General features: G+C 35.5%; 1 protein-coding gene across 7 annotated transcripts in view; it reads left to right on the forward strand.

Annotated features, from left to right (window-relative positions):
- Positions 1–20,415, forward strand: part of SYNE2 (spectrin repeat containing nuclear envelope protein 2) — a 313,385-nt gene that overhangs the window by 91,866 nt on the left and 201,104 nt on the right. For 6 of the 7 annotated variants that reach the window (XM_036839615.1, XM_036839636.1, XM_036839653.1 and 3 more), the window contains exons 9-17: positions 713–813; positions 2,368–2,469; positions 4,557–4,694; positions 14,142–14,306; positions 14,916–15,028; positions 15,889–16,051; positions 17,537–17,615; positions 17,887–18,074; positions 19,786–19,950. In XM_036839615.1, coding sequence (XP_036695510.1) covers positions 713–813; positions 2,368–2,469; positions 4,557–4,694; positions 14,142–14,306; positions 14,916–15,028; positions 15,889–16,051; positions 17,537–17,615; positions 17,887–18,074; positions 19,786–19,950 — 1,214 coding nt within the window. The remainder of the gene's footprint in view (positions 1–712; positions 814–2,367; positions 2,470–4,556; positions 4,695–14,141; positions 14,307–14,915; positions 15,029–15,888; positions 16,052–17,536; positions 17,616–17,886; positions 18,075–19,785; positions 19,951–20,415) is intronic. The other variant, XM_036839672.1, reaches the window with a different exon arrangement.

Genomic DNA, 20,415 nt, shown 5'->3' on the forward strand with positions numbered 1-20,415 from the left:
GGTGTAGCAAAAGACATCCCCAAATTATGTGTTCGTTTTGTCCGTAACATACTGTAATCTCTTCTTTGTGATTTGTGATCTACTTAATTTATTATATGCCTGGAGAAGTTCTGTACTTAATGAATTTATAATATTTTTAACTTTGTTTAAATCAGCATTTTCCAAATTTATTTCACCATGGGCTCTTTTAATGCAAAGCAAAGATTGGTCCATAGAAGGCTCTCAGTAAATGTATTTGCTCCACAAATGAACGAATAAAATCTTGTGGATGTCTTGGACAAATCTTCTATACAGCATATACTTTTGGAAATGCCTTACTGCACAAATGCTGAGACCAGTGTGTCAGGAGCGGATTCCAGTTGCTCTATGTTTCTGCATTCCTGGAGGACTTTCTGCAATGTCACCAGAAAGAGGAAGGCTTACCTTTCTCCTATCCATCCTCCCTGACTACTCATGCCCTCATACATACAACATGTACAGTGACATTTTATTATTAGGAAACTGAGGCTGTGCAATACTCCTACCAGGATTCAACCCAGCTCCATCTCACTCTAGATCTAAGCTCTTAACCACTGCATAACCTTGGCGCAAGGGTGAGTGAGCAGAGATTGCATGGCTGGTCGACTACTTTGGTTCATTTCAGTACTGTTCTCGAGTATTAATTATAGTAAATCACACCTATAGGTGGTTGATAGTGTGGTATATCTTGCAGATGTGGATGTTGATAATCCTGATGAAAAGTCAATCATGACCTATGTGGCACAGTTTTTGCAATATTCAAAGGATGCACCTGGGACTGGAGATAAAGCCCAGGTATGTCTTTATAAGTACAAATCAAGCTCATTTTTGTTGTACCCTACTAATAGTTTAATTTTTAGCATCGAGGCATAATTTGCACAGAGAACTTACATGTACAGTTCAGTGAGTTTTGGCAAATGCATACACCGTATAACCATACTTTAATCGTGATGTAAAACATTTCTATTACCCAGGTTGTTCCACTGTGCCTCTCTTCTGTCTGTACTCCTCCACCTGAAGCAACCAATATTCCAATTTCTTTCACTATAGATTAGTTTTGCTTGTTTTTTTAAAGTTAAAAGTGGTAATTTATTAAACTTTGTTGAATTATCTAAAACAGCATTTAGATACGTACTATATAGGACAAATTAAGTTTAGCAGGCTTTTAAAAAAGTCTAGAGAGATCGGATTTTTGTCTATTGTAATTTTTATCAGCTTTATTGAGATACAATTCATATACCATAAATTAAATCATTTAAAATTTACGATTCAATGGTTTTTAGTATGTTTACATAGTTGTGCAACCATCATCACAATCTAATTTTAGCATATTTCCATTTTACCTGTTCTTTAGCTTAGTATAAATGGAATCATATAATCCATATAAACAGAAGCATTGTGTTCCACTCTTGATCCTTGTTTGTTGAGATACTGTTGAATTACCATCAGGCTGCCATTTGTTTATTCAGTTTTTTCCTTTGACTTTCAGTCAGTTACACAAAATATTGTGGGTGGAAATTTCTTAAAAATCACTGAGCTGAAAATAAACATTTTTTTCTGCATCTATAAAGATAAATGAGTGCTGTGAGTTTAGTAAAATGTTTTTGAATATTATTTTAAAATTTAAACTACTTCCTCAGACATGTAAACATGTAGTCATATTATCACATTTGCTTTGACATAAAATTTAGGCCTATGTTTTTCCAACTGTTTTGTTTGAGGCACCAAGCCAGATTGTTGCTGACTCTGGAAGAGAGACTCAAGCTGAGACATGGGCTTATAATGCACCTCACTTATTTCTGAACTGCTGAGGAGCTCCTCTTTTCTAATTAATTTTCTTATCAAAAAATAAAATTAAAAATTCAACTGTCCATGAAATCAGTTGCAAAAATATATAGAAAGCACTGTTGCTTAATAGAAAGAGAAAAGTAAAGGAAGGTTGAAGGAGAATGGAAATAAGATGCAATTTCTTTTGCTTTATCCTCCACCAGTGAAATTTGCCTCCAAATGTGTGCAAGCTTACCACCTAAACAAGAATCTAAAGAAGAAATAATTGTTGCCCAATTCCATAGGATAGCTTAACCAAAGCTTTTAGTAGTGTTATTTTTAGGCTGTTTAAATTGTTCAAGATATTTTTGATGTCAGTATATTTAGGAGATGTAAACATCTGTTAACCCATGTTTAGATTTATTGGAAAGCAGTATTCTGAAATGCCTACTATAAATAAATAATTTAGAATAATGTTCTCTAAAATTGAAGAATAATGAAAGTGGATAAGCCAGAAAAATAGGGGCAAAGTCACAAAGTATATTTAAGCTAGAGTTTTAAATGTGTGTGTGTGAATTACAGGGAAAGGTGAAAGATGCTATGGTCTGGTTAACTCTGCAAGAGAAAAAGCTACAGAAAATGCTAACGGATTCAGAAAATGAGACCTACTGTAAGAAGTATGAAGTAAGTATGACTTTAAACAGTAATTTATTTGTAGTTTACTCTTGGGGAAGAGTAGGATGTTTTTAGAAAAAAACTTTCAGAGTTAATTGTTTAAATACTAAATTAACTCCAAGTGTTAGTGTTGAGTTCGAAGGACCGAGCTTCTCCAATTTTAATGTGCATAGGAATCACCTGGGGAATCTTGTTAAAATGCAGATTCTAACTCAGTAGTTCTGGGATGGGGCCTGAGGTTCTGCATTTCCCACAAGCTCCCAGATGGTGCTGATGCTGGTGGTCCTTAGAGAACTTTGAGTAGTAAGGTTTTAGAGTGGGGATGGCAAACTGGTCTCTGGGCCCCAGCACCTGTTTTTGTAAATACATTGTTATTGGATACATTATCTTATGTATTATATATTACATTATATATTATAATATATATTATATGTGAGCCATGCCCATTAAAGTATTGTTTGTGGCTGCATTCTCACCACATTGTTGAATAGTTACAGCAGAGGCCATATGGCCCACAAAGCCCAAGATGTTTGCTATCTTACTTATCTTAGAGTACACGTTTTCCAATCCCAGGTCTAGAGCAGAACATGCTTTTCAGAATGAATATTGAAGGGAAAAAGATTAGGAAATCAGAAATGGAGCTATCCCAGAATTACAGTTCAGGGCTTCAACCAAAATGTCCTTTGGGAGTAATGACAACTGTTACTGTCACCATGTATTGAACATTTGCTATATATCAGGCACCTGCTGACAAGTGTTTTACAGGTTACAACATCTTGCTGAGTATGGTATGGTTATTCCAGTTTTACAGATGAAGACAAACAAGACTTAGAGGGACTAAGTGATTTATCTAAAGTTATATAGCCACTGAAAGGTAGAGGTGGGATTTGAATGAAGTCTGGCTTCAAAGCCCAGCTCTCTTTAGTCCTGATGCTTCTCCAGGGTAAGCAGTTATTCCCCACACCATTTTGAAAGAGGCCATCAGGAGCCAAAGTGAAGGTTTCACAGTCTTCTTTCTTAGAACCCAGTCTGTGCAACACTGTGCCCCTCACCTGGTATCCGTCCTGAATAAGGAGGAGATACACTCATGGGCCTATACAGCACTCAGCACTTCTAGACCTTCATCCCCCCCATCGGTTAAGAGAGGGAGTTGGATGAATCCAGTCTTTCCTACACTAACATTCGGTGGATTCTGTGACTCGCTCGCCACACCATTCTTTTAGGTTTGGAGCCATCAGGGAAGGAAGACATTCTCTTCTTCCTCTTTTCTGAACTGCATAGGCTTCTTGTGCTTTTTGCCTCTTAGCTCTGGCCTGAAATTGTTTTCATCGACAAGGTGCTCAGCATCCACAGGAAGTGCCTTGCTCTCACTTGTCTTTCATTTACTAATGTACCACAGATTCAGCTTTCTTAAATGAAAGGCTTTATGAAGTTATTTTAATTCTCAGAGAGAATCAAATTACTTATCCCTTAGTTTGTTCACAAAATGTAATTAGAAATGCGGCCAATAATTATGGGTAATCTTAAATAAAAGTTATGGAATTGATGACTCAAACACCAATATTTCACACAAATACAAACCAAGAAAAGCTTTATTTATTAAATTTTTGAGGGCAAAGGCAAAGTATATTCTAAAGTTTGTATAAAATGACTTGAGAAGAATGGCTCAAGCTCAGTTAATCATGGAAACTTCAAAAACCATTTATACATGATGACTGCTGTCATATAATTCTCACTTCTACTCATTCTTACTTTGTTGTGAACACATATTTGGGGAGGACAGACTCACATTTTCCATGGGGCATTATGATTTGTCCTCTAGAGCTGGGTGGCCTTGCTGCCCTATTCCAGTAGAAATCCAACCATAGTGACATGAGATGCAAGCTGTGACCTATGTCACTATGAGGGCACCCAGATCATGAGGGTGCACTGAAGAAAGAAACTGGATTGGTGAGAGGATCGTGAATTCAGGGAATTTTACCTTTATCTAAGTAAAAGTTAAAATATAACCTACAACTATTGATCTTCAAATAGCAAATTACATTTTATAAACTGGTTTAAACATTTCAGTCTTTAAAATACCCTTCTAATTGTAGAGCCTGCTGTCCTTTTTGGAGTCATTCAATGAAGAAAAAAAACCCTTTCTGGATGTCCTGTCGATAACAAGGAATCTAGATGAGCTGAATGAAGATCAGTTACAGTTGAGAGAAGCCTGGGATGGTCTCAACTGCCAGGTTACTGTGTTGTGTTGATTAGAACATTTTCATGGGGCAGCTTTGTTTGTTGGATGAGAACTTTAGACTTTCATGGGAATTCTGTAAAAGGCAGAGTAGATGCTTCATCAGAAAGTTGGGAGAGCGTTATATTTTCTCCATGATCTCATTTGGGTAGTGGTTGATATTGAAATAGGAATTTATAACATTCTGTTTAGAGAAATTGCAGGCTTATCCAAAGTTTTTATATTTGCCATCAGTTCTTGGTTTGCCACAGTAGATTATCCATATTCTGATTGACCTGCAACCTCCTCTCTGCTTTGGACCAGTATCATGTATCACTATCAATAGATGCCTTGAAGTGGGTAGGGACAAACCCAGAGAGAATGTGTGATGATGAATGTGTGTATGTGTGTCTGAATACATCTGTATAATTTCAGTCGTTTTAAATTTATTGAGTCTTGTGTTATGGCCCAAGATATGGTGTGTGTGTGTGTATATATATATATACTATTTGCACTTGAAAGGAACATGTATTCTGTAGTTATTGGATATAGTATTCTATAAATATCAATTAAGACAAGGTGGTTGGTAGCATTCAGATTATCTATGTCTTGACTGACATTTTGTCTAGGTATTCTATCAGTTTCTGAGAGAGGCCTATTAAAATCTGTAGAATCCTTCCTTTAGTTTAGTCAAATTTTGTATTATGTATTTTAAGACTTTGTTATTAGGTGTGTACATTTATGATTGTTATATATTCGTGAATCAACACTTTTACCATTATGAAATATTCCTGTTTATCTCTGGTAAGACTATTTTTCTTCATGTCTACTTAATCTGATATCAGTATGATAATTGCATTCTTCCTGTGCTGACTGTGTGGCACATCTTTTTCCTTCATTTACTTTCAACCTATTTGAGTCTTTATATTTAAAGTGCATCTCTTATAGACAGCATATGGTTGGATCCTGCTTTATTATCCACTCTGACAATCTTTGCCTTTTCACTCGAGTGTTTAGACAGTTAATATTAAATGTAATTATTGTTATGGATCGATGTGGATTTACCGTCTTATGCTTTTTTTTCTGTTTATTCCCTCTGTTTTTTGTATCTCTATTCTTTCTTTTCCTGCCTTGTTTTAGATTATGTTAATATTTTTAGAATTCCATTTTAATTTATCTATTGGCTTTTTGGCTCTACCTCTTTCAAATTTTTACTGTGATTACAATGTACATTATAAAATTTTTATAGTCTACTTAAAGTTCTACAACTTCTAAGTTATTGTACAACTTCTTATAATATGTGGAAGTCTTGCAATCAAATCTCTCATTTTTTATGCTTAGTTGCTTTATATATAAATATATATATGACACAAACGTATGTTTTAAAGTCCCCAAGACCATGTTATACATTTTTGCTCAAAACAGTCATGTATTTTAAAAAAATTAAGGAGAAAAATTAGTCTTTCATATCTGTATAGCTATTTATCATTACCATTGTTCTTCGTTCCTCCCTAGAGATTTGAGTTTCCATTCAGCTTGAAAAACTTCCTTTAACTTATCTTATAATGCAGATCTGTGAATGGCAAATTCTCTTAGTTTTCTTTGATGTCTAAATGTCTTTATTTTGCTTTCATTCTTTTTAAACATCTTTGTTGAGGTATAATTTACATATCATAGAATTTGCTCATTTTAAATGGCTAATTAAATGACTTTTAGTAAATTTACAGAGTTACAACAGAGATTGTATAGTTTGTAAGTCAAAAATACTCTTTGGCCCTGGAAAAGTTTGCCAATTCTTGCTCAAGCCTCTTGGCCATCAAGAGCGACACCCTGTTTTCAGAATATATTTATCATACCATTTGTGTAGTGTGTTAAACACTAGCACAGTGGCTTAAAAGAGCCACCCTTTCAGTCCCTAATTTTGAAGAACTAGTGCAGCTTCAGAAATTTTCCCATCAAGTGGCAGTGCTCGTTGCAATTTCAGCTCCTGTTCCGACCACAATTTGACAAAACTGATCCCTGTGAAGGGCAGGAACTCTCTGTTACGAATCCTCAACAAAACAGAAGGAGAGGAAGAAAATATTGTCTGTATAGTTCAGGCTGTTCCAGGCCACAAAGACCTGGTCTAATTTTGCTGCCTGTGATTTGGGAAAATCACCCAAAATAATGAGAAAAACCATTAAAAGAACTATTTTGCAAGATTAAGTGCTACAAATTGATAGTAGCTTGAAAATCCGTTCCTTAGGTAGAGTGCCGCTCATTTTCTTGGTGTTGCAAAATGAAACTTATTAATTTTAAAGTCATCAGGTGTATAACAGTCAGTACCATCCAGACAGATTTTGGTTCAATTGGTTGAGGACACAGATATCTCAAAGCATCTTAATAAATGATTTCATTTTAAGCCTGCTATAGGAAATAGCCACATTGTGTTATTTTGACCTGACAAGATCTTATATAAATTTTCATCCAAATTCAAAGGTAATTTCCAACACTGAGAAAGAAAGTGTAGAGCTAGTTTTCTGTGTTAAGAGTGGAAAGAGAGGAATGAAAGGTAAATACCGCCTTCTATCTTTCCTCTTCCTACTGCTGCATAGAGTACAGCCCGCAGTCAGAAAGCCCACATTTGGTTTCATGCAAAACATATACAGCTTTCTTTCAGTTGTGAAAAGAATAACAGCTGAGTTAGAGGTATCGTTCTTAGCTTCTCTTTTGCTCAGTCGTTTGCCAGTTTTCTGGGTTTTTTGTTTGTTTGTTTTTTGGGAAACTCACATGTAATTCAGATACATATAATAAAAGCACATGCTAACTTGTTCATATTAAAATTCATAATAGTGAAAACATTTTTTCATTCTTTTCCGACTGGAGGCTTAATGGTATGTAGTTAATGATTTAGGATGGTAGAGCTGTCTTTTATCTTATGCCTTTTGAGAAAATAAACTTGCAAGGCAATTAAAGCAAAACAAAATACTACATGGTGTCACTTATTTGTGGAATCTTACAACAAAGTTAAACTCGTAGAAACAGAGTAGAAAAGTGATTGTCCGGGACTGAGGATGTGGAAAATAGGGAGAAGTTGGTTAACGGGAACAAACTTTCAGCTATAAGATGAATAAGGTCTGAGGACATAATGTAAAACATGGTGACTATAGTGATAACACTGTATTATATCACTGAAATTTTCTAGAGAGTAAAACTTAAATGTACTTGCCCCCCCAAAAAGATAAATATGTGAAATGATGGATGTGTTAATTAACTAGATGGTGAGACTCCTTTTATGATGTAAATGTATATCAAATCACCATGATGTACACTTTAAATATCTTACAATTTTATTTGTCAGTTATACCTCAATAATGCTAAAAAAAGCTAAACAAAATGCAAAAACTGTAATACTTAATGTTTCTGGTTTATAAATAATTCCATTTGACTGCCTTAAAGGAGGCTACCTTTGTCCTCATTTAACATCTTTGTACTTGGGTTGTTGGTTTAATGGGGGTTTTTTTGGTACTTTGCCTTGCATATAGTGGGCACCCAATAAACATTTTTCAATGAACTAATAATGAATCAAAGAACCCTATTCTTAAAAAATAACCTAATTTTGCCTATTTTTTCCTCTAAAAGTGATTTAACTCCGAGAGTAGTGACAACTCCTCTAGTAGAACTATAATGGTAAGAGAGAATACAGACTTAAAACTCGTGCTTTCATCATCAGTGTGGAGTCCTCCCCACTGGCTCGCTTATATTGCTGACCACCCTTTACTGTAACTGTGTCCTTGTCTGCTTCCCCCACTAGGTGGTTCAGGCAGGAGCTGTGGCTATTATTTATCTGGTTGACCCTTAGATGTGGAGGGTTGTGTTAAACTTACTCTTGCCTTCATGACACATAGATCTGGGCAAGGCCCTACTCCTATTTTTATTCCTTTATTAAATTTTATGTTTACTTCCTTTTATCCCCATACCCTCCTTCCATCCCTCTTTCTCCTTAGGCTGCCATTGTGATGTGCTTAATGTGTATGTGTTTTATGTTTTATGTGTTCTTGCAAAATGCAATATTTTATTTATGTGTCTGTGTATTTTTAGGTTGTGTGAATCGACATTGTATATTATTCTGCTCCTTACTTTTAGTTTTGAACACATATATTTAAGGTGCCTCCATGTTGCCCCCCATGTACATCTAATTGGCATCTAACCGCTGCACAGTCCTCTGTGGTGTGTGACCACCCCCCAACATGTCCTTCCTCTACTCCGGAAGCCTTCTGTGTATTTATACCCAACTCTTAACACAATTCATAAATGTTTGCTCAGTGAGTGAATGAATGAGTGTGTGGGTTTTTTTTTGAATTTTTGAATTTATTTTTTTATACAGCAGGTTCTTATTAGTCATCCATTGTATACACATCAGTGTATACATGTCAATCCCAATCTCCCAGTTCATCACACCACCACCCCCACCCCCCGCTGCATTCCCCCCTTTGTGTCCATACGTTTGTTCTCTACATCTGTGTCTCAATTTCTTCGCTGCAAACCGGTTCATCTGTACCATTTTTCTAGGTTCCGCATATATGCGTTAATATATGATATTTGTTTTTCTCTTTCTGACTTACTTCACTCTGTGTGACAGTCTCTAGGTCCATCCACATCTCTACAAATGACCCAATTTCGTTCCTTTTTATGGCTGAGTAATATTCCATTGTATATATGTACCACATCTTCTTTATCCATTCATCTGTCAATGGGCATTTAGGTTGCGTCCATGACCTGGCTATTGTAAATAGTGCTGCAATGAACATTGGGGTGCATGTGTCTTTTTGAATTATGGTTTTCTCTGAGTATATGCCCAGTAGTGGGATTGCTGAGTCATATGGTAATTCTATTTTTAGTTTTTTAAGGAACCTCCATACTGTTCTCCATAGTGGCGGTATCAATTTACATTCCCACCAACAGTGCAAGAGGGTTCCCTTTTCTCCACACCCTCTCCAGCATTTGTTGTTTTGTAGATTTTCTGATGATGCCCATTCTAACTGGTGTGAGGTGATACCTCATTGTAGTTTTCATTTGCATTTCTCTAATAATGATATTGAGCAGCTTTGCATGTGCTTCTTGGCCGTCTGTATGTCTTCTTTGGAGAAGTGTTTATTTAGGTCTTCTGCCCATTTTTTGATTGGGTTGCTTGTTTTTTTAATATTGAGCTGCATGAGCTGTTTATATATTTTGGAGATTAATCCTTTGTCCGTTGATTTGTTTGCAAATATTTTCTCCCATTCTGAGGGTTGTCTTTTCGTCTTGTTTATGGTTTCCTTTGCTGTGCAAAAGCTTTGAAGTTTCATTAGGTCCCATTTGTTTATTTTTGTTTTTATTTCCATTACTCTAGGAGGTGGATCAAAGAAGATCTTGCTGGGATTTATGTCAAAGAGTGTTCTTCCTATGTTTTCCTCTAAGAGTTTTATAGTGTCCGGTCTTACATTTAGGTCTCGAATCCAGTTTGAGTTTATTTTTGTGTATGGTGTTAGGGAGTGTTCTAATTTCATTCTTTTCCATATAGCTGTCCAGTTTTCCCGGCACCACTTATTGAAGAGACTGTCTTTTCTCCATCGTATATCCTTGCCTCCTTTGTCATAGATTAGTTGACCGTAGGTGCGTGGGTTTATCTCTGGGCTTTCTATCTTGTTCCATTGATCTATATTTCTGTTTTTGTGCCAGTACCATATTGTCTTGATTACTGTAGCTTTGTAGTATAGTCTGAAGTCAGGGAGTCTGATTCCTCCAGCTCCACTTTTTTCCCTCAAGACTGCTTTGGCTATTCGGGGTCTTTTGTGTCTTCATACAAATTTTAAGATTTTTTGTTCTAGTTCTGTAAAAAATGCCATTGGTAATTTGATAGGGATTGCATTGAATCTGTAGATTGCTTTGGGTAGTATAATCTTTTTCACAATATTGATTCTTCCAAGGACATGGTATATCTCTCCATCTGTTGGTATCATCTTTAATTTCTTTCATCAGTGTCTTATAGTTTTCTACATACAGATCTTTTGTCTCCCTAGGTAGGTTTATTGCTAGGTATTTTATTCTTTTTGTTGCAGTGGTAAATAGGAGTGTTTCCTTAATTTCTCTTTCAGATTTTTCATCATTATTATATAGGAATGCAAGAGATTTCTGTGCATTAATTTTGTATCCTGCAACTTTACCAAATTCATTGATTAGCTCTAGTAGTTTTCTGGTGGCATCTCTGGATTCTCTATCTATAGTATCATGTCATCTGCAAACACTGACAGTTTTACCTCTTCTTTTCCAATTTGTATTCCTTTTATTTCTTTTTCTTCTCTGATTGCCACGGCTGGGACTTCCAAAACTATGTTGAATAATAGTGGTGAGAGTGGGCAACCTTGTCTTGTTCCTGATCTTAGAGGAAATGCTTTCAGTTTTTCACCATTGAGAATGATGTTTGCTGTGGGTTTGTCGTATATGGCCTTTATTATGTTGAGGTAGGTTCCCTCTATGCCCACTTTCTGGAGAGTTTTTATCATAACTGGGTGTTGAATTTTGTGAAAAGCTTTTTCTGCATCTATTGAGATGATCATATGGTTTTTATTCTTCAGTTTGTTAATATGGTTTATCACATTGATTGATTTGTGTATATTGCAGAATCCTTGCATCCCTGGGATAAATCCCACTTGATCATGGTGAATGAATCTCTTAATGTGTTGTTGGATTCTGTTTGCTATATTTTGTTGAGGATTTTTGCATCTATATTCATCAGTGATATTGGTCTGTAATTTTCTTTTTTTGTGGTGTCTTTGTCTGGTTTTGGTATCAGGGTGATGGTGGCCTCATAGAATGAGTTTGGGAGTGTTCCTTCCTCCACAATTTTTGGAAGAGTTTGAGAAGGATGGGTGTTAGCTCTTCTCTAAATATTTGATAGAATTCACCTGTGAAGCCATCTGGTCCTGGACTTTTGTTTGCTGGAAGATTTTTAATCACAGTTTCAATGTCATTACTTGTGATTGGTGTGTTCATATTTTCTATTTCTTCCTGGTTTGGTCTTGAAAGGTTATACCTTTCTAGGAATTTGTCCATTTCTTCCAGGTTGTCCATTTTATTGGCATAGAGTTGCTTGTAGTAGTCTCTTAGGATGCTTTGTATTTCTGTGGTGTCTGTTGTAACTTCTCCTTTTTCATTTCTAATTTTATTGATTTGAGTCCTCTCCCTCTGTTTCTTGATGAGTCTGGCTAATGGTTTATCAATTTTGTTTATCTTCTCAGAGAACCAGCTTTTAGTTTTATTGATCTTTGCTATTGTTTTCTTTGTTTCTATTTCATTTATTTCTGCTCTGATCTTTATGATTTCTTTCCTTTTGCTAACTTTGGGTTTTGTTTGTTCTTCTTTCTGTATTTCCTTTAGGTGTAAGGTTAGATTGTTTATTTGAGATTTTTCTTGTTTCTTGAAGTAGGCTTGTATAGCTATAAACTTCCCTCTTAGAACTGCTTTTGCTGCATCCCATAGGTTTTGGATCGTCCTGTTTTTGTTGTTGTTTGTCTCTAGGTATTTTCTGATTTCCTCTTTGATTTCTTCAGTGATCTCTTGGTTATTTAGTAATGTATTGTTTAACCTCCATGTGTTTGTGTTTTTTATGTTTTTTTCCCTGTAATTGATTTCTAATCTCATAGCATTGTGGTCAGAAAATGTGCTTGATATGATTTCAGTTTTCTTAAATTTACTGAGGCTTGATTTGTGACCCAAGATGTGATCTATCCTGGAGAATGTTCTGTGCGCACTTGAGAAGAAAGTGTAATCTGCTGTTTCTGGATGGAATGTCCTATAAATATCAATTAAATCTATCTGGTCTACTGTGTCATTTAAAGCTCTGTTTCCTTATTTATTTGCCTTTTGGATGATCTGTCCATTGGTGTAAGTGAGGTGTTAAAGTCCCCCACTATGATTGTGTTACTGTCGATTTCCTCTTTTATAGCTGTTAGCAGTTGCCTTATGTATTGAGGTGCTCCTATGTTGGGTGCATATATATTTATAATTGTTATATCTTCTTCTTGGATTGATCCCTTGATCATTATGTAGTGTCCTTCCTTGTCTCTTGTGACATTCTTTATTTTAAAGTCTATTTTATCTGATATGAGTATAGCTACTCCAGCTTTCTTTTGATTTCCATTTGCATGGAATATCTTTTTCCATCCCCTCACTTTCAGTCTGTATCTGTCCCTGGGTCTGAAGTATGTCCCTTTTAGACAGCATATATATGGGTCTTGTTTTTGTATCCGTTCAGCAAGCCTGTGTCTTTTGGTTGGAGCATTTAATCCTTTCACGTTTAAGGTAATTATCGATATGTATGTTCTTATGACCATTTTCTTAATTATTTTGGGTTTGTTTTTGTAGATGCTTTTCTTCTCTTGTGTTTCCCACTTAGAGAAATTCCTTTAGCATTTGTTGTAGAGCTGGTTTGGTGGTGCTGAATTCTCTTAGCTTTTACTTGTTTGTAAAGCTTTTGATTTCTCCATCGAATTTGAATGAGATCCTTGCCAGGTAGAGTAATCTTGGTTGTAGTTTCTTCCCTTTCATCACTTTAAGTATATCATGCCACTCCCTTCTGGCTTGTCGAGTTTCTGCTGAGAAATCAGCTGTTAACCTTATGGGAGTTTCCTTGTATGTTATTTGTCATTTTTCCCTTGCTGCTTTCAGAAAATAATTTTTCTTTGTCTTTAATTTTTGCCAGTTTGATTACTATGTGTCTCGGTGTGTTTCTCCTTGGGTTTATCCTGTATGGGACTCTGTGAGTGAGTTTTGATGGTGTTTAGCAGGGGGAAAATCCAGGTAGAAGGGGCAGCAAGGGGGAAGACCTGGGAGAGTAATCAGGGTTTGGGGCAATAAGTAGCTGGCATTTATGTGACTCATGTATGTAGGGAGTGGTGGGAAGGCTGAGGAAGGAGGAGGTTGGCTGGATTGGGGGGCGGGGGCTTTGGTGAAGGACAGATATTCAGGAGATATGGTAGAGATATCTAATGTAAATCTATGATTAGGGCTCGTGAGGAAAGTAATCTATAAATCTGCTTGCGATGTATAGTTGTAATGTCAGGGAACACAAGGGCATACAACATTTCAAATGATGGTCATTCAGTACAGTAGTCTACCCCTGCTTTGAGGGGTGCTTTAACTATTTCTAATTTCCCTCTTATGACTGATTATGGATTTATCAAAACATTTGTTTTTATTCTTGTGCCCTCTTCTACTACTTTTGAACAAATTATGCTCTCGATCAGCAGCTAGCCAAGTGATACTTACAACTAAGAAATTTACCTATTGATCAAGATTTCCTTGTCTAACAGATCAGAGAATTAAAATACTATTTTTAAGAGTGGTTTTAAAAGAATTCTTTAAAGAATTAAGCATGTCGTATGTGAAGAAATAAACTATAGAAGTGTCTACTGAAGAACATCTTTCCTTTTTTTTTTTTCAGATTAATGTGTGGAAAACAGAGTTGAATCATGTCTTGCCCTCACCCCTCTATCAAATAGAAACTTGGCTCCAGGGGGTGGAGGAGCTTATAGATGAAGATTTGCCAGCCTCCCAGGATTACTATGAAGCCATGGCTCTAATGCAAGAGAAAATGACTTTATTCCAGGTTGGAAAAGAAAAAAGAAACATGGAAAAATCTGTGCTTTGTTAGGAACTGTTCTTGAGGAAGATGTTCCTAGAAAGGAGGGAAGGAAGTATAGTGGGTATTTGAGGATGGTTTAGGTGATTCCCCTGGAGATTTTTGGGTCCCAAAAGATACCTTCAGTTTCTTGATGAGCGTTGTGCTAGTTTAAGGTGGAAACAATAAGAAAAGTCCAGTAAAGTCTGGACTCTGTAAAGTCTGGCAGAAAAGGAGAGGGGAGACTGTTTTAAAACATAGAAGATTGGGTTCTCACTAAAATGATATGAAAGAATTTGATAGGTGAGATTTTTAGCATTTGAGCCCACAAAGGAATGGAAAATACATCTGAAAACAAAAGATTTTGATAAAGCTGTTACCAAAGAAACTGCAGTCTGCCTCTCTGTAAAATGGTCCAGTTTAAAACATTTATGATGAAAATATTTATTTACAACATTTTAGTTAAAAATGAAAGGGCTTTATGATTTTTGTTTTGAAGAAAGATGCAGTGCATGCACAGAGCAAATGAGATTAACAGGCCTTCAATTACAGTGTTTGGCAATAAATCTGGTTATATCATGCTAAATTCCTTTTCAGAGTCTGATGGATAAATTTGACTGTCATTTGAATACTCTCCTGACATTTGAAAATAGAGATGAAAAACATTTGCCATTGGTACCACCTAACAAATTGGAGGAAATGAAAAGACGGTTTGTATCACTACCCTTTCACAACTGCTGACACCTTTGTGTTTGAGCACTAACATGGTGCTACAGGGACCAGAAAATACAGATTTTTCGATAATCTCTGACAATAGGTCTTTAAGTCTTGATAACAGTTCCTTCATGTTTTATGTAATAGTAACATTATATCATGCTAACATACTTCCTCTTTTATTGCCTGGTAGGATATGGTGGTGGAAAAAGTTCTGGACGTATAGTCAGAAACTGAGCTCTTTATCTTGGTTGTGGCCAAGTTACTATGTCTTTCTGCACGTTTCCTCATTTGTAAATACAGAGTAATGGTAATCACTCTGTTCATGTCTCACAAGGATACTAGGTGAAATGGCAGAAGGTATATGAAAGCACTTTATAAACTCAAAAAAACTACAGATATGAAGATTATTTAATTTGTGGTTGTCCACATCATCTTCTTTTTTCTCAGTATTCATAAGCAGCTTATTAGAATGATATTAAGAGGGTATTAGCCTTAATAATGAAAGCTGTTAATGTGTAAATGTTGAAATTACAGTTGCATTAAGTTATATGGAAGTTTTCAAATTTAGTAAAATATTTTAGAGATTAACATTTTATTATAGAATTTCTCAATAGGGGAATAGTTTCTTCAGAAAGTGTTCTGTTAAATATTTTTATCTTAGAAATAGCTGTTTTATATCTAGTCACAATGTTTGTTTTACTTCGTTTAAAAAAAAAAGATATGAGGATTCATTTGAATTCCATGTGTTGAAAAGAAAAAGTTAAAGCCCCAATATTTTTAAAAATGCCAAACAGATTTCTCTCATTTGGCCAACAATATTAAATTAAATTCTAAAACCTGCACTATCTTCCAGAATCAACAACATTTCGGGGGAAAAATTCATTCCACTTCTAGAATTTCATTACTATAAGTGCTCAGTTCTTGGTTTGCTAGATGAAGTGAAATCAAAATTGGTTGTTTGGAACATCAAATACGGGAGCAAAGAATCTGTGGAATTATTGCTGGAAGACTGGCATGTAAGCTGCTTTATTTCATGTCTCAGACAACTGTTCTCCATGGTGCTGGGTTTGCATTTTTCCTTGGCACAATTTCCCTTACCTTTTCAGGTTTTGAGATGAGTTTTCTTGGTAGCTTTCATTAGCTTAAACATTGCCTAGAGAAAAGAATTACCGGTAGTCAAATAACAGACATTGGGAAGAGTAAGAAAGAGAAAACATTATTTAGCACAACAGAGGAGATTTAGTTAACCGGACTAAGTTACATAATAGAGAAAGTTTCAGTGTTATTTCCTTTAAAAAAATTCCTACTTTCACTTACTGGACATCTTGTTTAATATTTTTCGCCACTCAGATTTATGGTTTTAGTCAAAAATTAAAATTTTCTTCGAACATTTTAATCTTAGCGTTTCAAGTTTTAAGAGTGGGAAAAACAGTGTGTTTTGTCTTGAGGCTTTCTGGGGGAGGGGGTTTAGCTCTTGCAATTTATAGGGAAAAAATGTTGCAAATGATTTAAATGTGTGTGTTTATTTGGTAAATTAACACTAAAGCAGGCTGGCCGTGTCATTTCTACAGTTAGGCCTTATTATCCTTCTTTCTGTTTCTCTGTCTTTCTTTTTTTTTTTTGGCCGCGCTGCGTGGCTTGCAGGATCTTAGTTCCTCGACCAGGGATTGAACCTGGAGCCACAGCAGTGAAAGCACTGAGTCCTAACCACTGGACTGCCAGGGAATTCCCTGATTCTCTGTTTTTGGAATGAGGGCCAAAAAGAAAAACCCAAGATTGTAAACTTCAGTGTAAAAATTGGAAAAACATGATGAAGAAAGATTTATTTACAATTTATGATTTAAATACTGTACATTCCTAAACAGGAATCATCATTCTATATTAGACTAGATTTTGAATATTTTCATTTCTTTTTCCTACCTTGATTTTTCATTTTTCCATTTAAATGATCATACCATTGGCACATAAGTGTACAATGAGTTTTTAATTAACTGTATTTTTCTATAGATTTTACTAGCTTAAGGCGCATAATAACTTGGTTAATGGTATTTCTCAAGAGTTTTTGTGTCATGGATTGTATCTATTTATAACATACTCAACATACCTAATAAAAATTATTCAACATTAATAAAGGCATATGAGATAAGAGAAACAGATATAAATTATGCAATATTAATAAATATGTGTGGTAGGAGATGTTGAAATTGTTATAAATACTTGCCTTTTCTCATGAGAGGAAAACCATTTTAGAGCTATGTCACTGCATTAAGATAAACTGTCAGGTCTCATACCTATATATTGCTTATGTCTCTTAGACCTTAACTATCTCTCTTCATGAACTACTCTTCTTCTTTTCCTACCCAAATATGTAGTATTAAAACTGTAAAGAAATTTTGGTGCCTAAGTGCTTCATCAATGTGTATATGTCTCTATCTGGATTTCTTGACACATTTTTAAAAATACAAACTGTCAACATGTTTTATTTTCATTTTTTTCCCCAGAAATTTATTGAAGAAAAAGAGTTCTTAGCTCAACTTGAAGCTTCTTTTCAAAAATGTGAAGAAATTCATAAGAATTTGGGTAAAGCTATACAATTACTTTTTGATGGAATGACCATCACTTAAAAATAGCATTTCATTTGTTTTGCTTTCTTTGTGTACCTTAATGTTTTAGAAATTGGTTTTACATATGTGTTTTCTTTAGAAAATTCTTGCATCCACTTTTAATATTGTTAGTGTACATATTTATTTCACCACTGTCAATTAGTATGCAAGTATTTTTCTTAGCAGTATTATTCTATTAATGAAAAACTGTTTTCTAAAATTACTTTCTTGTTTTGTTAACCTTATAGCTGGAGAATATCCAAATATTAGTAAACAATATACAATGGTGGAATATCATTTTTGCATGTATAGAAAAAATATATATAATGTGAAGTCCACTCTACAAAAAGTTCTGGCATGTTGGACAATTTATGTGGAAAAGCTTCGTTTACTAAAGGCTTGTTTTGAGGAAACAAAGAAGGAACAGATGAAAGAGGTATTTTCAGTCTAATGGCACCTGCTCAATTTTACTTTTTTTCATTTTGTTTGGAGACTCTCGTTTTCAATCCAAAAATGAGAGGCCAGGAACAAGTAAGCATGACTGTCGGAAAAATTCTCCAAAGTTTTGGAAAGTTTAGTTTCTTTCTCATGTAATCGCTAAAAGGAATTTTTCTCTTCGTTATAGGTTTTACACACATGCGCACGTGCACACACACACACACACACACACACACACACACACACACAGAGCTTTATTGGGGTATAATTTACATACACAGTATAGCTTTTGAAAGATATATTGCTAAGTTCCTTGGAAGGGAAATAAAAGATGTGGAGTAGTAGATAGCTTATAGATACATTTAAAATAAATGAATGTTTTAGAAAGTTTTTTTTTTTCCATTTGGGTGCATACCTTTCAGTTCTAAAACCTTTCTGACTTTCTGGAGGAGGAAAAACAAAATAGCTTACTTATGTGGAGAAGTATAGAAGAAATTTTGGAGTAATTCACTCTTGTTTTTATTTGCTATTTATGTAATAACCTGTTTTATGATTATTCTCTGAGGTAGTTTTTCTTTCTTTCATTTGTTTTCCTCTGTTGTAAATAAATGTAGACAGCCTCTCAGATTAAACATTTTCCAAATAGAAGCTAAAGTTACTTAACAGAAAACAGGCTGTTCGTATGAAAGTGAAGTTTCTGATAAGTACATGAGTGCAAAAAGAATATTTGAGTGAATCATTATTTCTTCCTGTCACCTCTGTTGATACCAGAATTTCACATCTTTGGCTTTCAATAGCTCTTCTGTCTTTAAAGTTCTTGTATTAAAATTCACATTTCTCTGAGGAAATAGCACTTTAAGCCTTAGAATTTCCAAACTCTGTGCTGAGGTGACCTGAGTTGCCAAAAAGAACTCTCAAGATAATTTAAAATTTGAGGGAGACAAAGCAACATCTGTCTGCTGGACACCACACAAATTACTACTAAGTTGTTTGGACCTGACTACTTAACAATGAGAACTGTTAGATAATTCTTCTAGCCTAGGGAATCCATGAAAAATTACTGAGACATTAAGGGGGCCACGAACTGAAAAAGTTTGAGAACCTTTGCTGTAAGCTCATCAGCCACTTAGAAAGATAGAAGATCAGATGCTTCCTGAAAGTCCGGGACCAAGAGTGATAACAGGCAGCCAGCACCTGCCAGTTAGTGATCAGGGATGAAGCGCTCAGCCAACAGGGAGAGTCAAAGTCTCTGCAAAAACCTTACGCTCACTTTTTTTTTTTTAATTTATTTATTTTATTTTATTTTTAGCTGCATCGGGTCTTCATTGCTGCACGTGGGCTTTCTCTAGTTGCGGCAAGCAGGGGCTACTCTTCCTTGTGGTGTACCGGCTTCTCACTGCGGTGGCTTCTCATTGCAGAGCACGGGCTCTAGGCGTGCAGGCTTCAGTAGTTGTGATGCACGGGCTCAGTAGTTGTGGCACACCGGCTTAGTTGCTTCGCGGCATGTGGGATCTTCCCAGACCAGGGCTCGAACCCATGTCCCCTGGCAGGGACCCATCTGGCAGGCAGATTCTTAACCACTGCGCCACCAGGGAAGCCCCCTCACACTCACTTTTGCTTTACAGTCAACCTTGGTGAAGATCTATTATAAATAATGAAAAGACAAATAGTATGTCATTAAAATATTACATTGCTTATATGTTTTGTAGGTTCCCTTTGAGACACTGTCCCAGTGGAATCTAGAACATACTACTTTAAATGAAGTGGGAAATTTCTTAATTCAAGTCAGCAATGATGAAGTTGGATCATCTATTTCTAAAGAACTGAGGAGACTGAATAAAAGATGGAGAAAGTTTATTACAAAAACTCAGCTTGTAAGTTTTTTTTTGGTAACAGCTTCATTGAGGTATAATTTCCATACATACAAGTCACTCATTTACTGTGCATAACTCAGTGGTTTTCAGGTGAAATATTTAGAGTTGTGCAGCCATCACCATGATCAACTTTAGAACATTTTCATCACCTCATAAAGAAACTTGTACCCATTACCAGTCACTCTTCATTTTCTCCCGATGTCCCCAGCTCTAAAGATTTCCCTATTCTGGATATTTCACATAAATGTAGTCATATAATACGTAGTCTTTTGTTTCTGGCTTTTTTCAGTTAGTGTAATGTTTTCACAGTTCATTTTGTAACGTGTCAGTACTTCATTCCTTTTTATTGGCAAATAATAATCCATTGTATGGATATGCCACATTTTATTTATTCATTGATCAGTTGATGAGCATTTGGCTTCTTTCCACTTTTTTGACTATTATGAATAATGCTGATATAACCAT

Source organism: Balaenoptera musculus, chromosome 2 (genome assembly GCF_009873245.2).
Source record: "Balaenoptera musculus isolate JJ_BM4_2016_0621 chromosome 2, mBalMus1.pri.v3, whole genome shotgun sequence".
Classification (NCBI taxonomy): domain Eukaryota; kingdom Metazoa; phylum Chordata; class Mammalia; order Artiodactyla; family Balaenopteridae; genus Balaenoptera; species Balaenoptera musculus.